A 22,002-nucleotide genomic window follows, 5' to 3' on the forward strand; every position below is an offset into this window, starting at 1 on the left:
AACACTCATTGATATCTTAAACTGTTATTTTATTTCGACAGTTTGTTTCTTTGTTCTCATTCTCACTTACTTTTTTAATGTCTACTACCAACACAAACACATAAAAATGTAGCTCCCGGCGTTATTAAAACAAGGTTATGTGTAAACAACGGACAAAGTAAGCTATATCCTACGCTACAATTGGTTTTATCAGCTGAGTCGGTAAGGTAATTAAGAGACCAAGAGCTGTTTCGAGCGTTGGCTCTTCGTCAGAGCAAAGGGCTAATGCTCGAAACGTCAGCACTCTAATCTCTCCACGGTGGCCAAATTACATTTAAAAAAACCAAATACGGTTCGTTTCCACTCCCCCCTCCCCCACAAACAAAGCAGCACTACAGTCTCTTTATACTCTCCCCCCCCCCCCCCCATGTATTTGTTATGTCCTAACTACACTGTTGAACGGTCGAACTCTTTTTCATTTTAATCAGTTAGTCTTTTCCAGTCTGTCCAGTTATTGTCCTTACGCCAGGCTAGGCCACTTCTGACAAAAGTGCTGTGAACTAATCACTCAATATGCAGATTACAACAACTATCTTTAGTTCTACACTTTGGTGAACTGATTGGTCGAAAACAGTGTATAGCTGTCTTCGACTTGTTGCAGCATTTTTGCAGAGGAACAAATAGACCCCATGGGGCCTCAAGCGGTGATCCTCCTACAGACTTCCTTACCCTGCTTTGTATACCGACACCTCTATTCATCTAACCGGTTAGACTAAATTACTTCTGTTAACGAAAAACACAGTAAGCAACGTTGATGAGTCTTCAATGATCAGTTCAGCGGAAATACAAAGGACAGTCGCCTTTAATTTCGCCCCAGGCCTCTTCAAACAGTTTGACGACATCTGCAGAAAACAAAGCACGTGATAAGTTTGCAAGACACACGGAGGCACATTATCGTTTAAAATAGCCGACGATCAAACTTTACGTGGTTTTATGTGTTAAAAAATCTTATTCCAATCGTTTTTATATCCTGGCTTACACTTGCAAGTAACTCCAAATAGCATGCGTGCATGGCATTCCTTGCTTTGGGTTTTGTGTCACGTGTGGACATGGCTCAATCCATTTGCGTTGCACGTGTCAACCATACTCAGACGAGTGGTGGCTGTGGAAACACTAACCGCCTCAACACACAAGATACCCACTCATACACCGGGGAGGGAGCCAGAATACAAGCAGCTGTGTTGAAAGAAACTTGGCCTCGTTGAGATAAACACGTTTTCACATTTATCGTCAGGAGGTTGATATATGGATCTCAGATCCCACACCACTACATACCACTGAACAATGATTTTGGCAACACCAAGAAATATCCTTGAATATACTATTTCGGACAGAACTTATTAACATATATTTAAGAATAAAAACAGCACCAAGGTGATGAACACATTGCTCAACTTACCTTCATGTAAGGGACCATGTTTTGTACTCTTGAGGTTCTCCTCCAAGTGCTTAACAGAGGAGGCCCCAATAATAACAGCATCTCCTTGGCCTCCGTCCATCTTGGAATGATGGTACATCCACCGGATAGATGCGTCAATCAACGACACTTTTCCCTCACCGTAAATACTATCCAAGGTAACTCTTAATTTGTCCAGTAAATCGAACAATGGCTTCTTCCAAAAACGCTTTATATATCTGCAGAAATTACAAAGAAAAGGTAGTGAAATAATCATTGGCAGATCCAGAATTTCGTGTAAAGTGGGCCCTTGGTGCCCAGAGTGAAAGCACCTGAAAAAGAATGCAACCAAAATTTGCTCTTCCAACCCTTCTATTCCACTTTGACACTTAGAAAGGAACCTGTCAGGGTTCCACCAAAACTGCCAGTGATGTCAGGTCATCAATATTTCTGTGATCCGGCTTACAAAAGAGGTGGATACAAACAATAACCTGAACCTCAACATGCATATTCTAGTCAGTATCTCTTGAATAAGGAAGACTTCAGAAGAATGGAAAGTAAAGAAAGGCCTTTCCGTAAATATTCAAGAATTCAATGCTGCTTACACATCAGCTCCTGCATAACGACCATGCTGAATCTGGCCGCTATCTCTGTCCTCATAGCGATGCTTCCCTGTTAGCAATCCACCTGCAAGCTGGAAAAACAAACTGTAAGTAGATGAAGCGAGGTAAGCTAAAGTCAAACACAAGCCACAGGCAACCCATACAGGTGGAGGTATACACGAGCCACAGGATACCCATACAGGTGGAGGTATACTCCAAGAGTATGTCATTAATACCCATTCATACGCTAATGGGTGAAGAGAGACAATGTGGAACAAAGTTTCTTGTCGAAAACAACAACACGAAGGCATAGGCTGCCCCTCAAACAAGCGATCTACATATCTGACATCCAAGCACTAACAGCTGCATCACCATGTCTCCAGGTAACCAATAACGCCATGAAGCACACAGAAAAACATCAAACTTACAGGATTATAGGCATAGAAAGCCATTCCAAACTTTCGCAGACATGGGAAGAGTTCTGATTCTACCTGTCTAAAAGAGAATGATACAGAAATCTTAAAAAGTGAAAATATTTTGATCAAAAGACAGATCTCTGTTCCAAAAACCCTTTTAAGATGTTGAGAAGGGCTGAGAGGCACACATATAGAGGGTGATGGGAGGAAGGGATAAGCTGGACTTCTGCTTCCCATGCACTTTGAGTGGTGCCTCAATTTCTTTGTGACACTGTCTCAGAGTCTCAATTTCTTCTGCAAGGCTAAATATGCCTAAGGCTTGCAGAAAAATTGCTAGCCTCTCCATGTCACAAAGTTTCAATTTCACCCTGAAATCCTTTTCTACCCCTTTCTTGGTTTTGGTTGTTGTCTCGATCCTGCAGTTTGGGGTGTATACCTGCTCTAAGAACATCAATGTTGGGGATGTGATCCTTCAAGGAGATCCCCAGGCACTCTTCTAGGTTGTTTCCACTTTCTGTGCCAACAGCTGTTGTGGCATAATTCTTAATAGCTTCCACTTTTTGTGCTTTGGCAGTTACATTATAATATATCCTTGTTGCAAAGAGTTTTTCTTCTACTTTCCACTGACAGTTTATAATCACCATTTCTATCCCAATCCCATAGTCTTCCCTCCCAGTTCCCACTCCCTTTCTCCAAGTTCCCACCCTTTTTTCCCCAAGCTCCCATCCCATTTTCTCCAAGTTCCCACCCTTTTTTCCCCAAGTTCCCACCCCCTTTTCTCCCCAAGTTCCCACCCTTTTTTCCCCAAGTTCTCACACTTTTCTCCAAGTTCCCACCCTTTTCTCCCCAAGTTCCCACCCTTTTCTCCCCAAGTTCTCACACTTTTCTCCAAGTTCCCACCCTTTTCTCCCCAAGTTCCCACCCTTTTCTCCCCAAGTTCTCACACTTTTCTCCAAGTTCCCACCCTTTTTTCCCCAAGTTCCCACCCCCTTTTCTCCCCAAGTTCTCACACTTTTCTCCCCAAGTTCCTACCCCTTTTCTTCAAGTTCCCACCCTTTTCTCCCCAAGTTCCTTCCCCCTTTTCTTCAAGTTCCAACCCTTTTTCCCTAAGTTCCCACCCCCTTTTCTCCGCAAGTTCCTACCCCCTTTTCTCCCCAACTTCCTACCCCTTTTCTCCAAGTTCCCACCCTTTTCTCCCCAAGTTCCTTCCCCCTTTTCTTCAAGTTCCCACCCTTTTCTCCCCAAGTTCCCACCCCCTTTTCTCCCCAAGTTCTCACACCTTTCTCCCCAAGTTCCCACCCCCTTTTCTCCCCAAGTTCTCACACCTTTTTCCCTAAGTTCCCACCCCCTTTTCTCCAAGTTCCCACCCTTTTCTCCCCAAGTTCCTACCACCTTTTCTTCAAGTTCCCCCCTTTTTTCCCTAAGTTCCCACCCCCTTTACTCCCCAAGTTCTCACACCTTTCTCCCCAAGTTCCTACCCCTTTTCTCCAAGTTCCCACCCTTTTCTCCCCAAGTTCCTACCCCCTTTTCTTCAAGTTCCCACCCCCTTTTCTCCCCAAGTTCTCACCCCCTTTTCTTCAAGTTCCCACCCTTTTTTCCCCAAGTCCCTACCCCCTTTCTCTCCAACTTCCTACCCCCTTTTCTTCAAGTTCCCACCCTTTTTCCCTAAGTTCCCACCCCCTTTTCTCCCCAAGTTCCCACTCTTTTCTCACCAAGTTCCCACCCCCTTTTCTCCCCAAGTTCCCACTCTTTTCTCCCCAAGTTCCTACCCCCTTTTCTTCAAGTTCCCCCCTTTTTTCCCTAAGTTCCCACCCCCTTTTCTCCCCAAGTTCTCACACTTTTCTCCCCAAGTTCCTACCCCTTTTCTCCAAGTTCCCACCCTTTTCTCCCTAAGTCCCTACCCCCTTTTCTCCCCAACTTCCTACCCCCTTTTCTTCAAGTTCCCACCCTTTTTCCCTAAGTTCCCACCCCCTTTTCTCCCCAAGTTCCCACTCTTTTCTCCCCAAGTTCCCAACCCCTTTTCTCCCCACGCTCCCACCATTTTCTCACCAAGTTCCCACCCCCTTTTCTCCAAGTTCCCACCCTCTTTTCTCCAAGTTCCCACCCCCTTTTCTCCCCAAGTTCCTACCCCCTTTTCTTCAAGTTCCCACCCCCTTTTCTCCCCAAGTTCCTACCCCCTTTTCTTCAAGTTCCTACCCTTTTCTCCCCAAGTCCCTACCCCCTTTTCTCCCCAACTTCCTACCCCCTTTTCTTCAAGTTCCCACTCTTTTCCCTAAGTTCCCACCCCCTTTTCTCCCCAAGTTCCCACCCTTTTCTCACCAAGTTCCCACCCCCTTTTCTCCCCAAGTTCCCACCCCCTTTTCTCACCACGTTCCCACCCCCTTTTCTCCCCACGCTCCCACATTTTTCTCACCAAGTTCCCACCCCCTTTTCTCCCCAAGTTCCCACCCCCTTTTCTCCAAGTTTAAACCCCCTTTTCTCCCCAGTTTCCCACCATTTTCTCACCAAGTTCCTACCCCCTTTTCTCCCCAAGTTCCCACCCTTTTCTCCCAATTCCCATTCCCCCCTCTCCCATTTGCCAACATTTTTGTCTCCCTCACCCTTTTCTTCTCCCAGTAACAATGTCCTATTTTTCCTGACCATGATGCAGAGGGAGTCAGATAAAAATGCTTCAAACCACTTCTAAGGATTTTAATTTCATATCTTTTTAAGTCAAAAGTCAAAAGAAATCAGTCATTTTAGCTGTTAACCAAACTGATGTTAGTTATGATAACAGTCTCTGAAGAGTTCTAACCTTGTGACAGGATTATACATGCCTTGGTAGACAGTTGGTAATGGATAGTTATTCATCTTGCACAGGTAATAAATTTCTGCCTGAAAATATAAACATTTAAAAGTTTTAAAGACTTTGGATTGTAACCTCATTCCCAGGGAAAAGGCCCTGGGAACAAGGTTGTTTGGATTGTGAATTCAAGTCATTCAAAAGTGGTCCAATACAAAGGTATTGGCCATCACATCATGACCATTTTATTAAGTGAAACATACACATTGCAAGAAAAAAGGGTTTCTCACCACTTCCCATGCAGCATAATTGGACAGACCAAAAGATTTAAATTTCCCCTCTGAAACATGAAAAAAAGTAGGGATAGCTATTTTGGACTGTGTACCTTTAAAATTGGCCTCAACGGTTTGTGTTCTGTTGAAATTTCAGCTAGTGATCGATGTCATCTCTTTCAGATGGTGAAATTGGTTGGTAGCTGACTCTTACGAACTTCGCTGAAAAGGGGTCACTTTTTAAAATGCACACAAGTTCACTGATGGACTAATACCTCATGCTGATGTTTCATGGGCATTGATTACCAACTTAATACAATGGCTAACATTCAAGTAATTGCTTTAGAAGATTTTACACCTTTATAAAGATGATTAACAGCTTCCAATGTTTGCTCAATGGGTGTGTTGTGATCCGGAGCATGGAGGTAAAATAAATCAACACAGTCTTTCTTCAATCTTTTGAGAGATGTATTCAATTGTTCCAGTACTCTGTCATACTTTAAACCTTTCAAGAATAAGAAATATGATTTAAGATTGAGAAAAGTAACATGGGAGATGATTGAATAAGTACATGCACAGCGAGAAGGACAAACTGACCCATAGATCAATGGATGAGTGAATGAAGGAATGAATGGATGGGGGAGCTAACAGGTGCACCGATCGATGAATGAATAAACAAATGAACAAATGAATGAGCAAAATGAGCAAGTGAGTGAACGAACAAACAAAATTAATGAAAGCTCCTGTTACAATGTTAACGTGCGAAGGTAAGCAGCAAGTACCCAGCAGATTTCTCTGTTCCAATTGGCTCAGATTGTCTATTCACTGATAGACAATGTGTGTTATGTCCTTGGATTTTATTTTAGTACAATCTAAATACCTTTGTTTTGTGATTGAAAACATTCAGTTAGTTTACCAAAACTAGAATATTTAATCCAGCTGCATTTTCTATTCATGAATGATGATCTACATGGCTGAAAGACAAATAAAAAATTAACAAAGATTTAAACCAATAAAAATGAAATTAAAAATATGTAACAAAAGCAGACCTGCTTCACTCCATGGACTGGCCTTTGTAGCAATGAATGCCTAAATAAGAACACAAAAGTAACAAAAAGTTGTATTTTATTATTTTATGATTCAGTGCTTGCTTGAATCCCAAGTGAATTGAAATTTGTCAAAGTTGCATGATAGTATCATTCTTAAATTAGTTTACCTTAGGATCACGTAGGCTGTCAATATCTCCCATGATTTCTTCACTTTTCCCGCCACTGTAACTGTAAGATGAAAAACAAGGAACATGACATTCATGAATGATTGGAACTTTACTGTTTGATGTGCTTGGAGTAGGGGGGGGGGGGGGGACTGGGAAAGGTGAGGTGGGAGGGGAGGGGGAAGCTAACTTTTGGTAGCAGTTGACATGCCAGCCTCCTAGACACACTGGTGATCAGTACAATCAATTCAATCTACAAAACCTCAGAAACAGCCATTATAGTATATCTATATAGACCCATTTAGCACTACTGGTGGTAGCGATATAGCTGGAAGCTGCCTTGGACAAATGGGGCCTGGTTTACACTACTAATAGAAATTATCAGCAGCACAGCTGGAATTGGCCATTCTGAAGTTGCTTTGAGCCACATTAAGAAATGAGGCCAACTGCAAAGTTTTTATTATGAAAACTAGCTTTCATTCATATGCAAACAAAACTAATTTTTATATGAAAAGCTTTGCACTCAGCCTCGCTTTCATAATAAAGTTCGCAGAAGCTCAAATGGCCTATTGAAATAAGTCCCGATCCATGAATTTTGGTGAGAACAAAAGATGGAGGCAAAAACTGCAGAAAATTTTATTAAGACTAGTGATCAGAACCTGACACACAAGCTGACAAATAAGCCAATCACAAGTCTCGTATCCAGTCCCTGAAGAACAGAGAACATCAGGGGTTCCTCACGATCTGTTTCTACTTTTATTGTGCAAATTTCTGGTTTAGACTGGGGGCCTGGTAAGTTTTATTTTTTGACACTGGTTTCAGTGAGTCGGGTCTGTGACACAGACAAGATTGGACTGAACATCTGAAGTTTTGAAGTTAGCAGCTTCCAACGGTAAGTATTACACAACTAACTCCAGAGCTTTCTTTCAATTACAATTAAATTAACAATACTTCCACTTCACTTTTGTTGTTTCTGTTTAATAATTTATATGTCACTAAAATTGGGAAGAGCATACTTACTATTTTAATCTATTTTCTTTCTTATAGTTCTTTTTCATCTTTTAAACCTGGTCATTTATATATTTTAAAAATATACTTTGCCATAATTACCAAACAAACTTAAATTCATAGCAGACTTTAACACCAGAACTGTTTATTAAAATAATATACTTACACAAATGCTGTATCAAAATCGTAAACATCATTGTCCATACAAAGTGTTACAAACTCCTTTGCCTGCGTAAATTTAAAGAGAACATTGTTACAGTCATGATTTTATGAGGCAAAATGTGTGTATCCTTAGCTTTATTTTGTTTATCCTAGCACTTTGTAACATCCCATTGACTTGTCTGGCTGATAATTTATTCAGTTGTAGTCACATTCACTCAGAAGTCTTTCAGAGATTTGATGACAAGCTGACGACGTCCTGGCAATGAGGGTGGTAACAGCCACTCTGGGTTTGTTAGTCATCCTATATGGTTCTTATAAGGCTCCAAATTGGAGAAACGTTCACCATTTCTACTTGGTCATCTGACCTACACTTACTGTAGCTAAGTGATAGGTCTAGCCATTTGCAGGTGTCAAAGCAAAGGCAGCATCTTCTCCTCAGTTGGTTTAAGAGCCTGAGTGTTATTCCACCTGGGGTTCAAGCCTGTAACCTCCCATGCAGCTGACCATGCGTACTCCACCAATTAAACTGGGTGGCAGTATAATTTCAAACTTAATACAAAATTAATGATTACACAAGTCTTTACTGTTATGCGCTCTGTGCAACACACCTGATCTGCAGTGCACTGCCTTCCAAATTCACTACAGCCAACTGACGTCTTCACAGGAACTTTGGCCATCTTGAAATCAATGTGAAAAAGTTAAAAGAATTAAACAATTATAACTATTAATCCTTTAATTCTACTAGTTGGAAGGTTTGTGTACAGTCAATCTTTGGGGATCATTTCTTTTGTTCTCACTGGCATATAATTTGTTTGATTAAGTAGTCATGATAATGTAAAAGAGAATTTTTATGCTTGTTATTATTGCTAATTGGGACCCAGATAGCAGAGATATTGTACTAATTTACAGTAAACATTCCACTTCACTGCTGTAAGGAAACACCTGCAATATAACAAATAGATCATGATCACACATTTCTCTAAATTAACTGAAATTACATTCGACAATGCAAGTTGACCAATTACCTCCTTGAGGTAGGTTCCCAGGAAGGGTGCTTCCCTATATAAGCCATATAGGTTTTTGTGGTGGCAAAAGGTATACTTTTTGAGCCAGTTTGGACTGAAATAGGGTAAAGAGTTAAACCATTAATTTTGGCTCGTAATTCTGAAAACAGCTATGGATTTTACAGAAATTGTCTAAAAATGGGTACAAATTTTAGGAGCCAGGTCTGAAAAAGGCATCAGAAAAATCACGGATTTTGGTCTGAGATCAGGATTTGGAAAACCAAGCCGCACACCCACACCAAAAATTGCAAAGAGTACATCCCTAACCTGACCCCTACCCCCCTAGGGCTGAGGCTGAGGCTGTTGAAAGAAATGGACTTGTGTCTCTCAAATATACACTTTTTTACTCATTCAGGAGGGGGGTGAATAGGTCTACGGATCGGCGGATTTAGTAAATATTTTAGCCCGGATTCAGGATTCAGAGCGAAATTTTAACGGATCTGCGGATCCTATGATCACAGCGGATCGCGGTTTTATCCAGTTTTGGGGCCCGGATTTTGGAGTTTGGTTGTTACGAAGTTCAAGTTTGCTCTTTTTTCTCGTATCTGCAAGATTTCGTTTCGATACAGACGTTCGTTACATAAATATTTCGCTGATAGTCATCCTCAACGCTAAATCACAATATCACGCAAGGCAACTCCAACAACTGAAGTCGCCTTGTATCTCGCGTATTATCTAATTAAAACTAACGCAGCAAACAATTTGAGGATTCGGATTTAGTTGATTTTTTGAGCGGATCGACGGATTCAGCCATTAATTTTAGCGGATCGGCGGATTTACATACCCCTATTCACCCCCCTCATTCAGTCTTTTTTCAAGTACTGCTAGCAATCTGTTCTTGTGTGATACAGCTACTTCAGTCACCTGTGACTGTTTACTGAAGAGTCACCACAAACGGGCTGTCCTCGAATTAACAGCGATTTCGTTTTTTATTAATTATTAATTAATTCTGGTTATTTTTTTTATTGTACATATTTCACCTTTTACTGACCACACTCAATTTTAATAATTTTTCAATTAATTACTTATTACACAGCCCCATAAGCTATATTAGCTTAAAAACCCACCGTGTTTTAAATAAAAGTTGTTGTTTTTGTTGTTTACAATGCAATGTTATCTATAAACTCCTTCTAAACACGTGACCGCCGTGACTCTCTAAGGAAAAACAACAACAATTCAGGAACCTGCCCTTTCTTGCTACACGCAGAACTTGTGTGTGGTAACACAAAGCAATGTTGGCATTAAAATTACAGAGTAATTTCTATAGAACTTTAAGACTATAAGCACAAACATATCCAGACATGGCGGAAAAGTTAATTCTGACAACGAATTTTAATTCATAGTAAATTCCATTTTAACGAGACAAATTACAATAAGAAAATTAATAATCCAAATAGGAGGCATCCAAGCTAACTTACCTTGCTCAACTGTCGCGAGAAGAGCTTTGATAAAAGAAAATTTAAAACTGAAGCAACACTGGAAACGACATGAGTGCGTGACAATAATAATAATAATATGTTGGATAGCGTGACAAACCAGGTCCAGACCCCTGCCAAACTCTCGTCCGCGAAGGCCACGTGCGACAAATGCAGACTGCAGACTTGCAGACTTACAGACCTGCAGACTTACAGACCTGCAGACTTGCAGACCTGCAGACTTGCAGACTCAACATACTGGCCTTTCCCAATTCATTTTAAAAACAATATTGTGTAACCTCCGCCATTCCATATCATGCGATGTCCGCTTGGTACGCTTTGATACTTGGCTACTTTCACGATTTTCCTTCAGGAATAAAATTCTTACGCGCGCCAGTTTTGAGAAAACGTTGTCAAACTATGTAGCAAACAGCATAATGAGGGCTAGGTTCTGACAAAAATACAATTTTAGTGATTTTTTTTATTTTCTAAAATATCAGGATCGGGTAAACTCTCCGACGAACGAGGCCTGTTGCATTGAATTTATCGGGTATCGAACGCCTGGCAAGAACGAATTAGCTGCACAGCGTTATTCAAAAGACATTATAAGGCTTTTCCGATATTTTGAGTGGTTATCGAGATATCCGAGTTCAAAGTTAGAATAGCACAAAAATTATGTAGACGTGTTGCTCAAGTGGTCGCCATGCCAAAGTTACGGTTTGAATTTAAAAATACCTGCGCAAGATTTTAGCTCTTAAAATTTCGTAAACAACACATGCCTCCACAGGGGATTGTAACACTCGATCGTACTAAATGCCGCGAGCTAGTGAATCAGCAACACTCCATGGAATCAACAACACTAGCATATAATTCTCGTTAAATTCCAAAGTCGCCAAAATCCGGAAGTATGCAGGTCGGCAAGTCTTCAAGTAGCCTTAAAGCGTACTAAGCGGACAGCACATGATGTCGAATGGCGGAGGTTACACAATATTATTTTTAAAATGAATTGGGAAAGGCCAGTATGTTGAGTCCATCAAGTCTGCAAGTCTGCAAGTCTGCAAGTCTGCAAGTCTGCAGTCTGCATTTGTCGCACACCGCGTTGGTCCGCCCGTTGGTCGACGTTGAACACTTAAGTTTGTTTTCCTTCTTTTAGGAGGAGAGCTTTGCGACCGATAGATCAAATACTTCAGGTGGTTATATAAACTGAAAGGTAGTACTTACAGGTAGACCAACTTATTCTTCCTAACATTAATAAAGCTTAATGCACTCGTTATGCAACAAAATTGTTTAATTGCAAGTTGCACTGTTCCCTCGAAATTCTTCTTTATAGAAAAAGGGAAATCAAAGGGTGTTATGATTGAGGCAATATTATTATAGTGGGTTTTAACTTCTCTTTCCACTTTATTTATGTTATCCATTGTTTTCTGCCTAGTCCTAGTCCTCAGAATGAATTGAGATATTTTTTTTGTAGCACAGAACGTGCAAATATTTACTTCTTTTGAAATTAGTCTCTTCTGTACCCTTAAAAGATAATTTTTTCAAGATATTGTAATGTTAGTTAGTTACTGCTGTCTCCTTCTGTCTTGAAAGATAATGGAGTGCGCCAGAAATGTCAGTTCACTGTACTTGGGCAGCGTCGACTGTGACTATAAAGTCCAATTCTTGAGTGGCAGCGAGATGGCATGCTTATTAGATTCATGAACTGTATGATAGACATTACAAGGTGTCCCCTAACCTTAATTATCACTAAAACACGCATAATTCTGTCAAACATGAGTTCATATGAAAACGACAAAAAGTCCTGTTTTATATGATGTACGATGTATGATGAGTCACCGAAAAACCTGCCCAGAGAAATATTGGAGAAGACGCATGACAAACAAGAAAAAGGCAAAGACGAGGATACTGAAGTTATCGAGTACGTGGATAAACATGGCCGACGTATAAGACGGATAGTGAAGTCTGAAATAGGGTCCGAACAGCAGTACACTCCCAGCCAATACTCCAAGAAATTACCACCCCCCCGCCCCATGTGCTCTCATCCTTCCAGCTTTCTCATTGAATAAATTAGCAATTAGCGACGTGACCCATCTGTTTTCTGTAGCCGACTCTCTGCCAACAGTAAACTATACATTGAAAAGCTTTTTTATCCGATCTAGAAGTTTCGTTTACTGACGTTTTGACTTTGATGGAAAACTATCCATCCTCTGAGTGGTTTCACAGCATGTAGTTGAAACTCTAAAAACAATGGACAGTTGCCGTCGACAATTCAGTGAACCAATTTACTAAAACGGTAGACTGTCTTAAATTCGTTCGTCCATACTTCTCGCCTCACGATTGCGTCGCTCGCAGCTCGGTGCCCTAAGAAGTCGACTTGAGGGAAGTTCAAGGAACAATATCGTCAACCGATTATAAAACCTGCAGTGGTAGTAGTACGGTATACCTCAAGAGAAACAACACTCATTCATATCTTAAAATGTTATTTTATTTCGATAGTACGTTTCTTTGTTCTCATTCTCACTTACTTTTTTAATATTTACTACCAACACAAACACATAAAAATGTAGCTCCCGGCGTTATTAAAACAAGGTTATCTGTCTAAACAACGGACAAAGCAAGCTATATCCTACGCACATCTATTTTAATCAAGAGAGTTAGTGAGGTCATTTGACCACCGTAAAGAGATTCAAGAGCTGTTTCGAGCGTTAGCCGTTCATCAGAGCGAACAGCTAACGCTCGAAACGTCAGCACTCGATTCTCCTTACGGTGGTCAAATTACCTTGTTACCTCTGTTGATCAAACAATGCACTGTTCGTTTCCACTCCCCCCACCAACAAAGCAGCACCACGGTCTCTTTAGACTCTCCCCCCCCCCCCCCCCCCAATCTATTTGTTATATCCTAACTACACTGTTGAACGGTAGAACTCTTTTTCATTTTAATCAGTTAGCATTTTCCAGTTCTTGTCCTTACGCAAGGCTTGGCAACCTCTGACAAAAATACTTATCACTCAATATACAGATTACAACAACTAGGTTTAGTTCTACACTGTTTGGTGAACTGATTGGTTGAAAACAGTGTATAGTTGTCTTTGACTTGTTGCAGCATTTTTGCAGAGGAACAAATAGACCCCACGTGGCCTCAAGCGGTGATCCTCTTACAGACAAGTTTCCTTACCCTGTTTTGTATACCGACACCTCTATTCATCTAACCGGTCATAGTAAATTACTTCTTGTTAACGAAAAACACAGTACTGAAGCAACGTTGATGAGTCTTGAATGATCAGTTCAGCGGAAATACAAAGGACAGTCGCCTTTAATTTCGCCCCAGGCCTCTTCAAATAGTTTGACGACATCTGCAGAAAACAAAGCATGTGATAAAATGGCACGATACACGAACGCACGTTATCGTTGAAAATAGACGTAAAAAATCCCGTCAACCAAACTTTACGTGATTTTATGTGTCAAAAAATCCTATCCCAATCGTTTTCATGTCCTGGCTTGCACGTGGAGTAACTCCAAATGCGCATGCGTGCGTGGCATTCCTTGCTTTGTGTCACGTGTGAACATGGCTCAATGCATTTGCATTGCACGTGTCAAGTATACTCAGACCAGGTTGTGGCTGTGGAAATACTGCCCGCCTCAAAACACAAGACACCTACTCATCCAGAATACAAGCAGCTGTGTTGAAAGAAACTTGGCCTCGTTGAGACAAACACTTTTTGGATCAGTTTTTGTTTCTGCGAAACCGAGCTCTGATCCCACTTTTTCACATTTATTCTCAGGAGGTTGATATGTGGATCTCAGATCCCACACCACTACATACCAGCCAATGAACAATGATTTTGGCATCCTCGAATCGACTATTTCGGACAGATATTAACATATAGTTAAGAATAAAAACAGCGCCAAGATGATTAACACATTGCTTGACTTACCTTCATGTAAGGGACCATGTTTTGTACTCTTGAGGTTCTCCTCTAGGTGCTTAACAGATGAGGCCCCAATAATAACAGCATCTCCTTGGCCTCCGTCCATTTTGGAATGATGGTACATCCAGCGAATAGATGCGTCAATCAAGGACACTTTTCCCTCACCGTAAATACTATCCAAGGTAACCCTTAATTTGTCCAGTAAATCAAACAGTGGCTTCTTCCAAAAACGCTTCATATATCTGCAGAAATTACAAAGAAAAGGTAGTGAAATAATCATTGGCAGATCCAGAATTTCATGTAAAGTGGGCCTTTGGTGCCCAGAGGGAAAACACCCAAAAAAGAATGTAATCACAATTTGGTCACAATCCTCCAACTATTCCGCTTTGACACTTAGAAAGGAACCTATCAGGGTTCCACTAAAACTGCCAGTGATGTCAGGTCATGTCAGGTCATCAATATTTCTATGATCTGGTTTACAAAATTGTGCATAAGGAACAGATACAAAACTATAATCTGATTTAAGCACCAACTAACGAAGTAACTCAAGGGGAAATATTCTAGTACGTATCTCTTGCAAAAGGAAGACTTCAGAAGAATGGAAAGTAAAGAAAAGGCCTTTCTGTAAATATTCAAGAAATCAAATGCTGCTTACACATCAGCCCATGGGCCAGTTCCTGAGTAACGACCATGCTGAATCTGGCCGCTATCTCTGTCCTCATAGTGATGCTTCCCTGTTAGCAATCCACCTGCGAGCTGGAAAAACAAACTGTAAGTAGATGAAGCGAGGTAAGGTAAAGTCAAACACAAGCCACAGGCAACCCATACAGGTGGATGTATACACGAGCCACAGGATACCCATACAGGTGGAGGTATACTCCAAGAGTATGTCATTAATACAAAATATTAACGGCAGACTGATCCCAACGGCGGAGGTGACGAGCTTGAGAGAACAAACAACAAAAGCTAGAATAACTAAAATATATTTGTTTTTTAAAAAAACAAATTTTTTTGCCCGATATTTCGGTTTGCAATACAAACCTTCCTTGCAAACCGAAATATCGGGCAAAAAAATTTGTTTTTTTAAAAAACAAATATATTTTAGTTATTCTAGCTTTTGTTGTTTGTTCTCTCAAGCTCGTCACCTCCGCCGTTGGGATCAGTCTGCCGTTAATATTTTGTATTTGAGATAATTTGCTGATCCAGGTCTACAAGTGATCCGGCACCACTCATTGGTTTGTCACTGTGGAATTGCAGATTTTATTGTATGTCACTAATACCCATTCATACGCTAATGGGTGAAGAGAGACAATGTGGAACAAAGTTTCTTGTCTAAAGAAACAACACGAAGGCATAGGCTGGCCCTCAAACAAGCGATCTACATATCTGACGTCCAAGCACTAACAACTGCATCACCATGTTTCCAGGTAACCGATAACGCCATGTAGCACACAGAAAAACATCAAACTTACAGGATTATAGGCATAGAAAGCCATTCCAAACTTTCGCAGACATGGGAAGAGTTCTGATTCTACCTGTCTAAAAGAGAACGGTACAGAAACTTTAAAAGTGAAAATATTTTGATCAAAAGACAGATCTTTGTTTCAAAAACCCTTTTCAGCTGTTGAGAAGGGCTGAGAGGCACACAGATGGAGGGTGATGAGAGAAAGGGATAAGTTGGACTTCTGCTTCCCATGCACTTTGAGTGGTGGCTCAATTTTTTTGTGACACTGTCCCAGAGTCTCAATTTCTTTTGCAAGGCTAAGAATGCCTCAGGCTTGAAGAAAAATTGCTAGCCTCTCCATCTCACAAAGTTTCAATTTCACCCTAAAATCCTTTTCTACCCCTTTCTTGGTTTTGGTTGTTGTCTCGATCCTGCAGTTTGGGGTGTATACCTGCTCCAAGAACATCAATGTTGAGGATGTGATCCTTCAAGAAGATCCCCAGGCATTCTTCTAGGTTGTTTCCACTTTCTGTGCCAGCTGTTGTGGCATAATTCTTAATAGCTTCCACTTTTTGTGCTTTGGCAGTTACATTATACTATATCCTTGTTGCAAAGAGTTTTTCTTCTACATTCCACTGACAGTTTATAATCACCATTTCTATCCCAATCCCATAGTCTTCCCTCCCAGTTCCCACCCCCTTTCTCCAAGTTCCCACCCTTTTTTCCCCAAGCTCCCATCCCATTTTCTCCAAGTTCCCACCCTTTTTTTTCCCCAAGTTCCCACCCCCTTTTCTCCCCAAGTTCCCACCCTTTGCTCCCAGAGTTCTCACACTTTTCTCCCCAAGTTCCTACCCCTTTTCTCCAAGTTCCCACCCTTTTCTCCCCAAGTTCCTACCCCCTTTTCTTAAAGTTCCCACCCTTTTTCCCTAAGTTCCCACCCCCTTTTCTCCCCAACTTCCTACCCCCTTTTCTCCCCAACTTCCTACCCCCTTTTCTTCAAGTTCTCACCCTTTTTCCCTAAGTTCCCACCCCCTTTTCTCCCCAAGTTCCCACCCCCTTTTCTCACCAAGTTCCTACTTTTCTCCAAGTTCCCACCCCCTTTTCTCCCCAAGTTCCCACCCTTTTCTCCCCAAGTTCCCACCCCCTTTTCTCCAAGTTTCCACCCCCTTTTCTCCCCAAGTTCCCACCCTTTTCTCCCCAAGTTCCCACCCCCTTTTCTCCCTAAGTTCCCACCCCCTTTTCTCACCAAGTTCCCACCCTTTTCTCCCCAAGTTCCCACCCCCTTTTCTACACGTTCCCATCCCCTTCTCTCCCATTTCCCAACATTTTAGTCTCTCCACCCTTTTCTTCTCCCAGTAACAATGTCCTATTTTTCCTGACCATGATGCAGAGGGAGTCAGATTAAAATGCTTCAAACCACTTCTAAGGATTTTCATTTTTTAAAGTTTTTCACCCAAAATATAAGTCGAAGAAATCAGTCATCTTAGCCGTTAACCAAACCGATGTTAGTTATGATAACAGTCAATGAAGAGTTCTAACCTTGTGACAGGATTATACATGCCTTGGTAGACAGTTGGTAATGGATAGTTATTCATCTTGCACAGGTAATAAATTTCTGCCTGAAAATATGAACATTTAAAAGTTACAAAGACTTTGGATTGCGAATTCAAGTGATTCAAAAGTAGTCCAATACCAAGGTATCACATCATGACCATTTATTGAGTGAAACATACAGTCACATAATTGCAAAAAAAATAACTAAAGATATACTCACCACTTCCCATGCAGCATAATTGGAGAGACCAAAAGATTTAAATTTCCCCTCTGAAACATACAAAAAAGTAGGGATGTAGCAAATAAATATCTCAGCAGGCACATAAATAAACTCGACCAGCCAGCTATTTTGGACTGTGTACCTTAGAGTTAAAAATTGGCCTCAACGATTTGTGTGCTGTTGAAATTTCAGCTAGTGATCGATGTCAGCTGATGTTTCATAGGCATTGATTACCAACATAATACAATGGCTAAAACTCAAGCAATTGCTTTAGACGATTTTACACCTTTATAAAGATGATTAACAGCTTCCAATGTTTGCTCAATGGGCGTGTTGTGATCCGGAGCATGGAGGTAAAATAAATCAACACAGTCTTTCTTCAATCTTTTGAGAGATGTATTCAATTGTTCCAGTACTCTGTCATACTTCAAACCTTTGAAGAATAAAAAATATGATTTAAGATTGAGAAAAGTAACATGGGAGATGATTGAATAAGTACATGCACAGTGAGAAGGACAAACTGACCCATAGATCAATGGATGAGTGAATAAAGGAATGAATGGATTCGGGAGCTAACAGGTGCACCGATCAATGAATGAATAAACAAATGAACAAATGAATGAGCAAAATGAGCAAGTGAGTGAACGAACAAACAAAATTAATGAAAGCTCCTGTTACAATGTTAACGTGCGAAGGTAAGCAGCAAGTACCCAGCAGATTTCTCTGTTCCAATTGGCTCAGATTGTCTATTCACTGATAGACAATGTGTGTTATGTGCTTGCATTTTATTTTAGTACAATCTAAATACCATTGTTTTGTGATTGAAAACATTCAGTTAGTTTACCAAAACTAGAATACTTAATCCAGCTGCATTTTCTATTGATGAATGATGGTCTACATGGCTGAAAGGCCAATAAAAAATGAACAAAGATTTAAACCAATAAAAATGAAATTGGAAATATGTAACAAAAACAGACCTGTTTCACTCCATGGACTGGCCTTTGTAGCAATGAATGCCTAAATAAGGACACAAAAGAAACAATTAAGTTATTTTTTTTTATTATTTTATGATATTTCAGTGCTTACTTGAATCCCAAGTGAATTGAAATTTGCCAAAGCTGCATGATAGTATCATTTTTACATCAATTTACCTTAGGATCACGAAGGCTATCCATATCTCCCATGATTTCTTCACTTTTCCCACCACTGTAACTGTAAGATGAAAAACAAGGAACATAACATTCATGAATGATTGGAACTTTACTGTTTGGTATGCTTGGAGTAGGGGGGGGGGGGGGACTGGGAAAGGTGAGGTGGGAGGGGAGCGGGAAGCTAACTTTTAGTAGCAGTTGCAATAATCAGCAGCCTCCTGGATACACTGGTGATCAGTACAATCAATTCCATAAACAAAACCTCAGAAAACGCTATAATAGTATATCTATATAGACCCATTTAGCACTACTGGTGGTAGCAATGTAGCTAGAAGCTGCCTTGGACAAAGGGAGCCTGGTTTACACCAGTATTAGAAATTATCAGCAGCACAGCTGGAATTGGCCATTCTGAAGTTTCTTTGAGCCACATTAAGAAATGAGGCCAACTGCAAAGTTTTTATTATGAAAACTAGCTTTCATTCATATGCAAACAAAACTAATTTTCATATGAAAAGCTTTGCACTCAGCTTCGCTTTCATAATAAAGTTCGCAGAAGCTCAAATGGCCGATTGAAATAAGTCCCAATCTATGCATTTTGGTGAGAACAAAAGATGGAGGCAAAAACTGCAGAAAATTTTATAAGTGATCAGAACCTGAAACACAAGCTGATGAACAAACCAATCACAAGTCTCGTATCCAGTCCCTGAAGAACAGATTTAAGACAGAGAACATCAGTGGTTTCTCATGATCTGTTTCTACTTTTATTGTGCAAGTTTACGGTTCATACTGGGGGCCTGGTAAGTTTTATTTTTTGACACTGGTTTCACGGGTCTGTGACACAGACAAGACTGGACTGAACATCTGAAGTTTTGAAGTTAGCAGTTTCCAATAATTGTAAGTATTACACAACTAACTCCACGTAACTCATTTTTCATTTATTTTTTACCATTAACCAGAAATACAACATAAATACATTAACTCCACAGCTTTCTTTTGATCAATTACAATTAATTAAATTACAATACTTCCATTTCACTTCTGTTGCTTCTGTATAATTTATATGTCACTAAAATTGGCAAGAGCATACTTACTATTTCAATATTTTTTCTTTCTTAGTTCTTTTTCACCTTTTAAACCCAGTCATTTATGTATTTAAAAAAAAAATATGCTTTGCCATAATTAAAAAACAAACTTAAATTCATAGCAGACTTTAACACTAGAACTGTTTAATAAACTTACACAAATGCTGTGTCAAAATCATAAACATCATTGTCCATACAAAGTGTTACAAACTCCTTTGCCTGCATAAATTTAAAGAGAACATTGTTACAGTCAAGGTTTTATGAGGCAAAATATGTGTATCCTTAATTTAGCTTTATTTTGTTTATCCCAGCACTCTGTAACACCCCATTGACTTGTCTGGATGTTAATTTATTCAGTTGTGGTCTCATTCCCTCCTGAAGAAGTCCTGGCAATGAGGGTCACAGCCCAGAGGGGATACTCGGGTATAAACGTGATGGGGGGTTCGAGGTATTTTTTTGGGTCTTAAATTTTCAACTCCTGTATTTTTTAGGTTGAAGATTTAACTGCGTATTTTTTTGGGGTCTAAAAAATCGGCGCGTATTTTTAGTTTGGGTTCGAATTTCTGCCAGGCTAATGGTTGTGATATATAAACCACCAAAAAAAATTTTGTCATGCTATGTTCCAAAACTAGTCAACCTTGACCACGAAACTTTGTTTCTTTTTCAGCAGCAAGGCAGTATGTAGACTGTTCGTAAAATTGCATTTTTAGGGTATAAAAGTCATGTATTTTTTTGGGTCTAAAATTTCCAGTCTTGTATTTTTTTTGGGTGCAAAATATTAGGCTCCGTCGGACCCCCCCCCCCCCCCTCCCCGTCACGTTTATACCCTTGTACCCTACCTGGGGGTCACAGCCACTCTGGGTTCATTACATCCTTAATGGTTCTTATAAGGCCCCAAATTGGAGACAGATTCACCATGTGTTGATAATGTAAGGAGAAATTACATATTGATCACCCTTGGGAGTGAGAGGGTTAAGAGCCTGAGTGTTGTTCCACCTGGGGTTCAAGCCTGTAACCTCCCACTCAGCCGACCATGAGTGCTCCACCAACTGAACTGGGTGGCAGTATAATTTCAAACTTAATACAAAATAAATGATTACACAAGTATTTACTGTTATGTGCTCTGTACAACACACCTGATCTGCAGTGCACTGCCTTCCAAATTCCATACAGCCAATTGACGTCTTCACAGGAACAGTAGCCATCTTGAAATCAATGTGAAAAGTTAAAAAAAGCAATAACTGTCAATCTTTTAATACTACTAGTTGGGAGGTTTGTGTAAATAATTAGTAAGATAGTCAATCTTTGGTGATCATTTCCTTGACCTTTGTTCTCACTGGCATATAATTTATTTGATCAAGTAGTGATAATGTAAATGAGAATTTTCATGTCTGTTATTATTGCTTATTAGGACCCAGATAGCAGAGATATTGTATTAATTTATAGTAAACATTCCACTTCACTGTTGCAACAAAATATCTGCAAATTACTAACAGATCACGATCACACATTTCTCTAAATTAAATTGAAATAACATATGCACACTGCAAGTTGACCATTACTTCTTTGAGGTAACTTCCCAGGAAGGGTGCAAAGAGTACATCCCCACCTGACCCCTACCCCCCTAGGGCTGAAGCTGAGACTGTTGAAAGAAATGGATTCATGTCTCTCAAAGCTAACACTTTTTACTCATTCAAACTTTTGTCAAAGTATTGCCATCAACCCCTTCTTGTGTGATACAGCCACTTCAGTCATCTGTGATTGTTTACAATGCAATGTTAACGGTAAACTCCTTCTTAACACGTGACTGCCTTGACTCTAACAATTCAGGAATCTAAATAAAATCTTGCCCGTTTTTGCTACATGTAGAACTTGCGCATACGGTCATACAAAGAAATGTTGGCATTAAAATTACAGAGTGATTTCTATAGAAAATTTAAGACTGTCTAAAGCACAAACATATCCAAACATGGCGGAAAAGTTCTGACAACGAATTTTAATGTAGTCTTTAGTCTTTAGAGTTAATTCTATTCAAAACGAGACAAATTATAATAAGAAAATTAATTAACCAAATAGGAGGTATCCAAGCTAACTTACCTTGCTCAGCTGTCGCGAGAAGAGCTTTGATGCTGAAAATTTAAAACTGATCCGAACCAGCGTCGCTACATTCACTGGAAACGACATGAGTGCGTGACAATAATGTGTTAGACAGCGTGACTAACCAGGTCCAGGCGACCCCTGCCAAACTCTCGT

General features: G+C 40.2%; 2 protein-coding genes across 2 annotated transcripts; both read right to left on the reverse strand.

The window, feature by feature from the left end:
- Positions 1 to 8: 8 nt before the first annotated feature.
- On the reverse strand, positions 9 to 21,910 carry LOC146452832 (aflatoxin B1 aldehyde reductase member 2-like). The gene is made up of 13 exons (XM_085097393.1): positions 21,904 to 21,910; positions 10,373 to 10,430; positions 8,499 to 8,567; positions 7,895 to 7,956; positions 6,724 to 6,784; positions 6,557 to 6,596; positions 5,866 to 6,012; positions 5,526 to 5,575; positions 5,248 to 5,327; positions 2,466 to 2,532; positions 2,041 to 2,129; positions 1,439 to 1,674; positions 9 to 881 (listed from the first exon to the last, which is right to left on the reverse strand). Exons 3-13 carry the CDS (start codon positions 8,565 to 8,567, stop codon positions 814 to 816), a joined length of 969 nt encoding a protein of 322 aa, XP_084953519.1. The 5' UTR covers positions 10,373 to 10,430; positions 21,904 to 21,910; the 3' UTR covers positions 9 to 813.
- Positions 12,833 to 21,997, reverse strand: LOC146452833 (aflatoxin B1 aldehyde reductase member 4-like). The gene is made up of 12 exons (XM_085097384.1): positions 21,847 to 21,997; positions 20,886 to 20,954; positions 19,907 to 19,968; positions 18,668 to 18,728; positions 18,494 to 18,533; positions 17,803 to 17,949; positions 17,517 to 17,566; positions 17,282 to 17,361; positions 15,771 to 15,837; positions 14,954 to 15,054; positions 14,305 to 14,540; positions 12,833 to 13,722 (listed from the first exon to the last, which is right to left on the reverse strand). Exons 1-12 carry the CDS (start codon positions 21,931 to 21,933, stop codon positions 13,655 to 13,657), a joined length of 1,068 nt encoding a protein of 355 aa, XP_084953510.1. The 5' UTR covers positions 21,934 to 21,997; the 3' UTR covers positions 12,833 to 13,654.
- Between the last annotated feature and the right edge of the window lie 5 nt (positions 21,998 to 22,002).

This window comes from Pavona decussata, unplaced genomic scaffold (assembly GCF_977016875.1).
Source record: "Pavona decussata unplaced genomic scaffold, jaPavDecu1.1 SCAFFOLD_366, whole genome shotgun sequence".
In the NCBI taxonomy this organism is placed as follows: Eukaryota; Metazoa; Cnidaria; class Anthozoa; order Scleractinia; family Agariciidae; genus Pavona; species Pavona decussata.

Coding starts and splice junctions, on each gene's coding strand:
- LOC146452832 (XM_085097393.1), bottom strand. CDS start 8,567: ATGGCCAAAGTTCCTGTGAAGACGTCAGTTGGCTGTAGTGAATTTGGA. Junction 7,957..8,498: donor GGCAGTGCACTGCAGATCAG/GTGTGTTGCACA, acceptor AAATTTACGCAG/GCAAAGGAGTTTGTAACACT. Junction 5,328..5,525: donor ATTATGCTGCATGGGAAGTG/GTGAGAAACCCT, acceptor TTATATTTTCAG/GCAGAAATTTATTACCTGTG.
- LOC146452833 (XM_085097384.1), bottom strand. CDS start 21,933: ATGTCGTTTCCAGTGAATGTAGCGACGCTGGTTCGGATCAGTTTTAAA. Junction 18,534..18,667: donor ATAGCCTTCGTGATCCTAAG/GTAAATTGATGT, acceptor GTCCTTATTTAG/GCATTCATTGCTACAAAGGC. Junction 17,567..17,802: donor TGTTAATCATCTTTATAAAG/GTGTAAAATCGT, acceptor TGTATGTTTCAG/AGGGGAAATTTAAATCTTTT.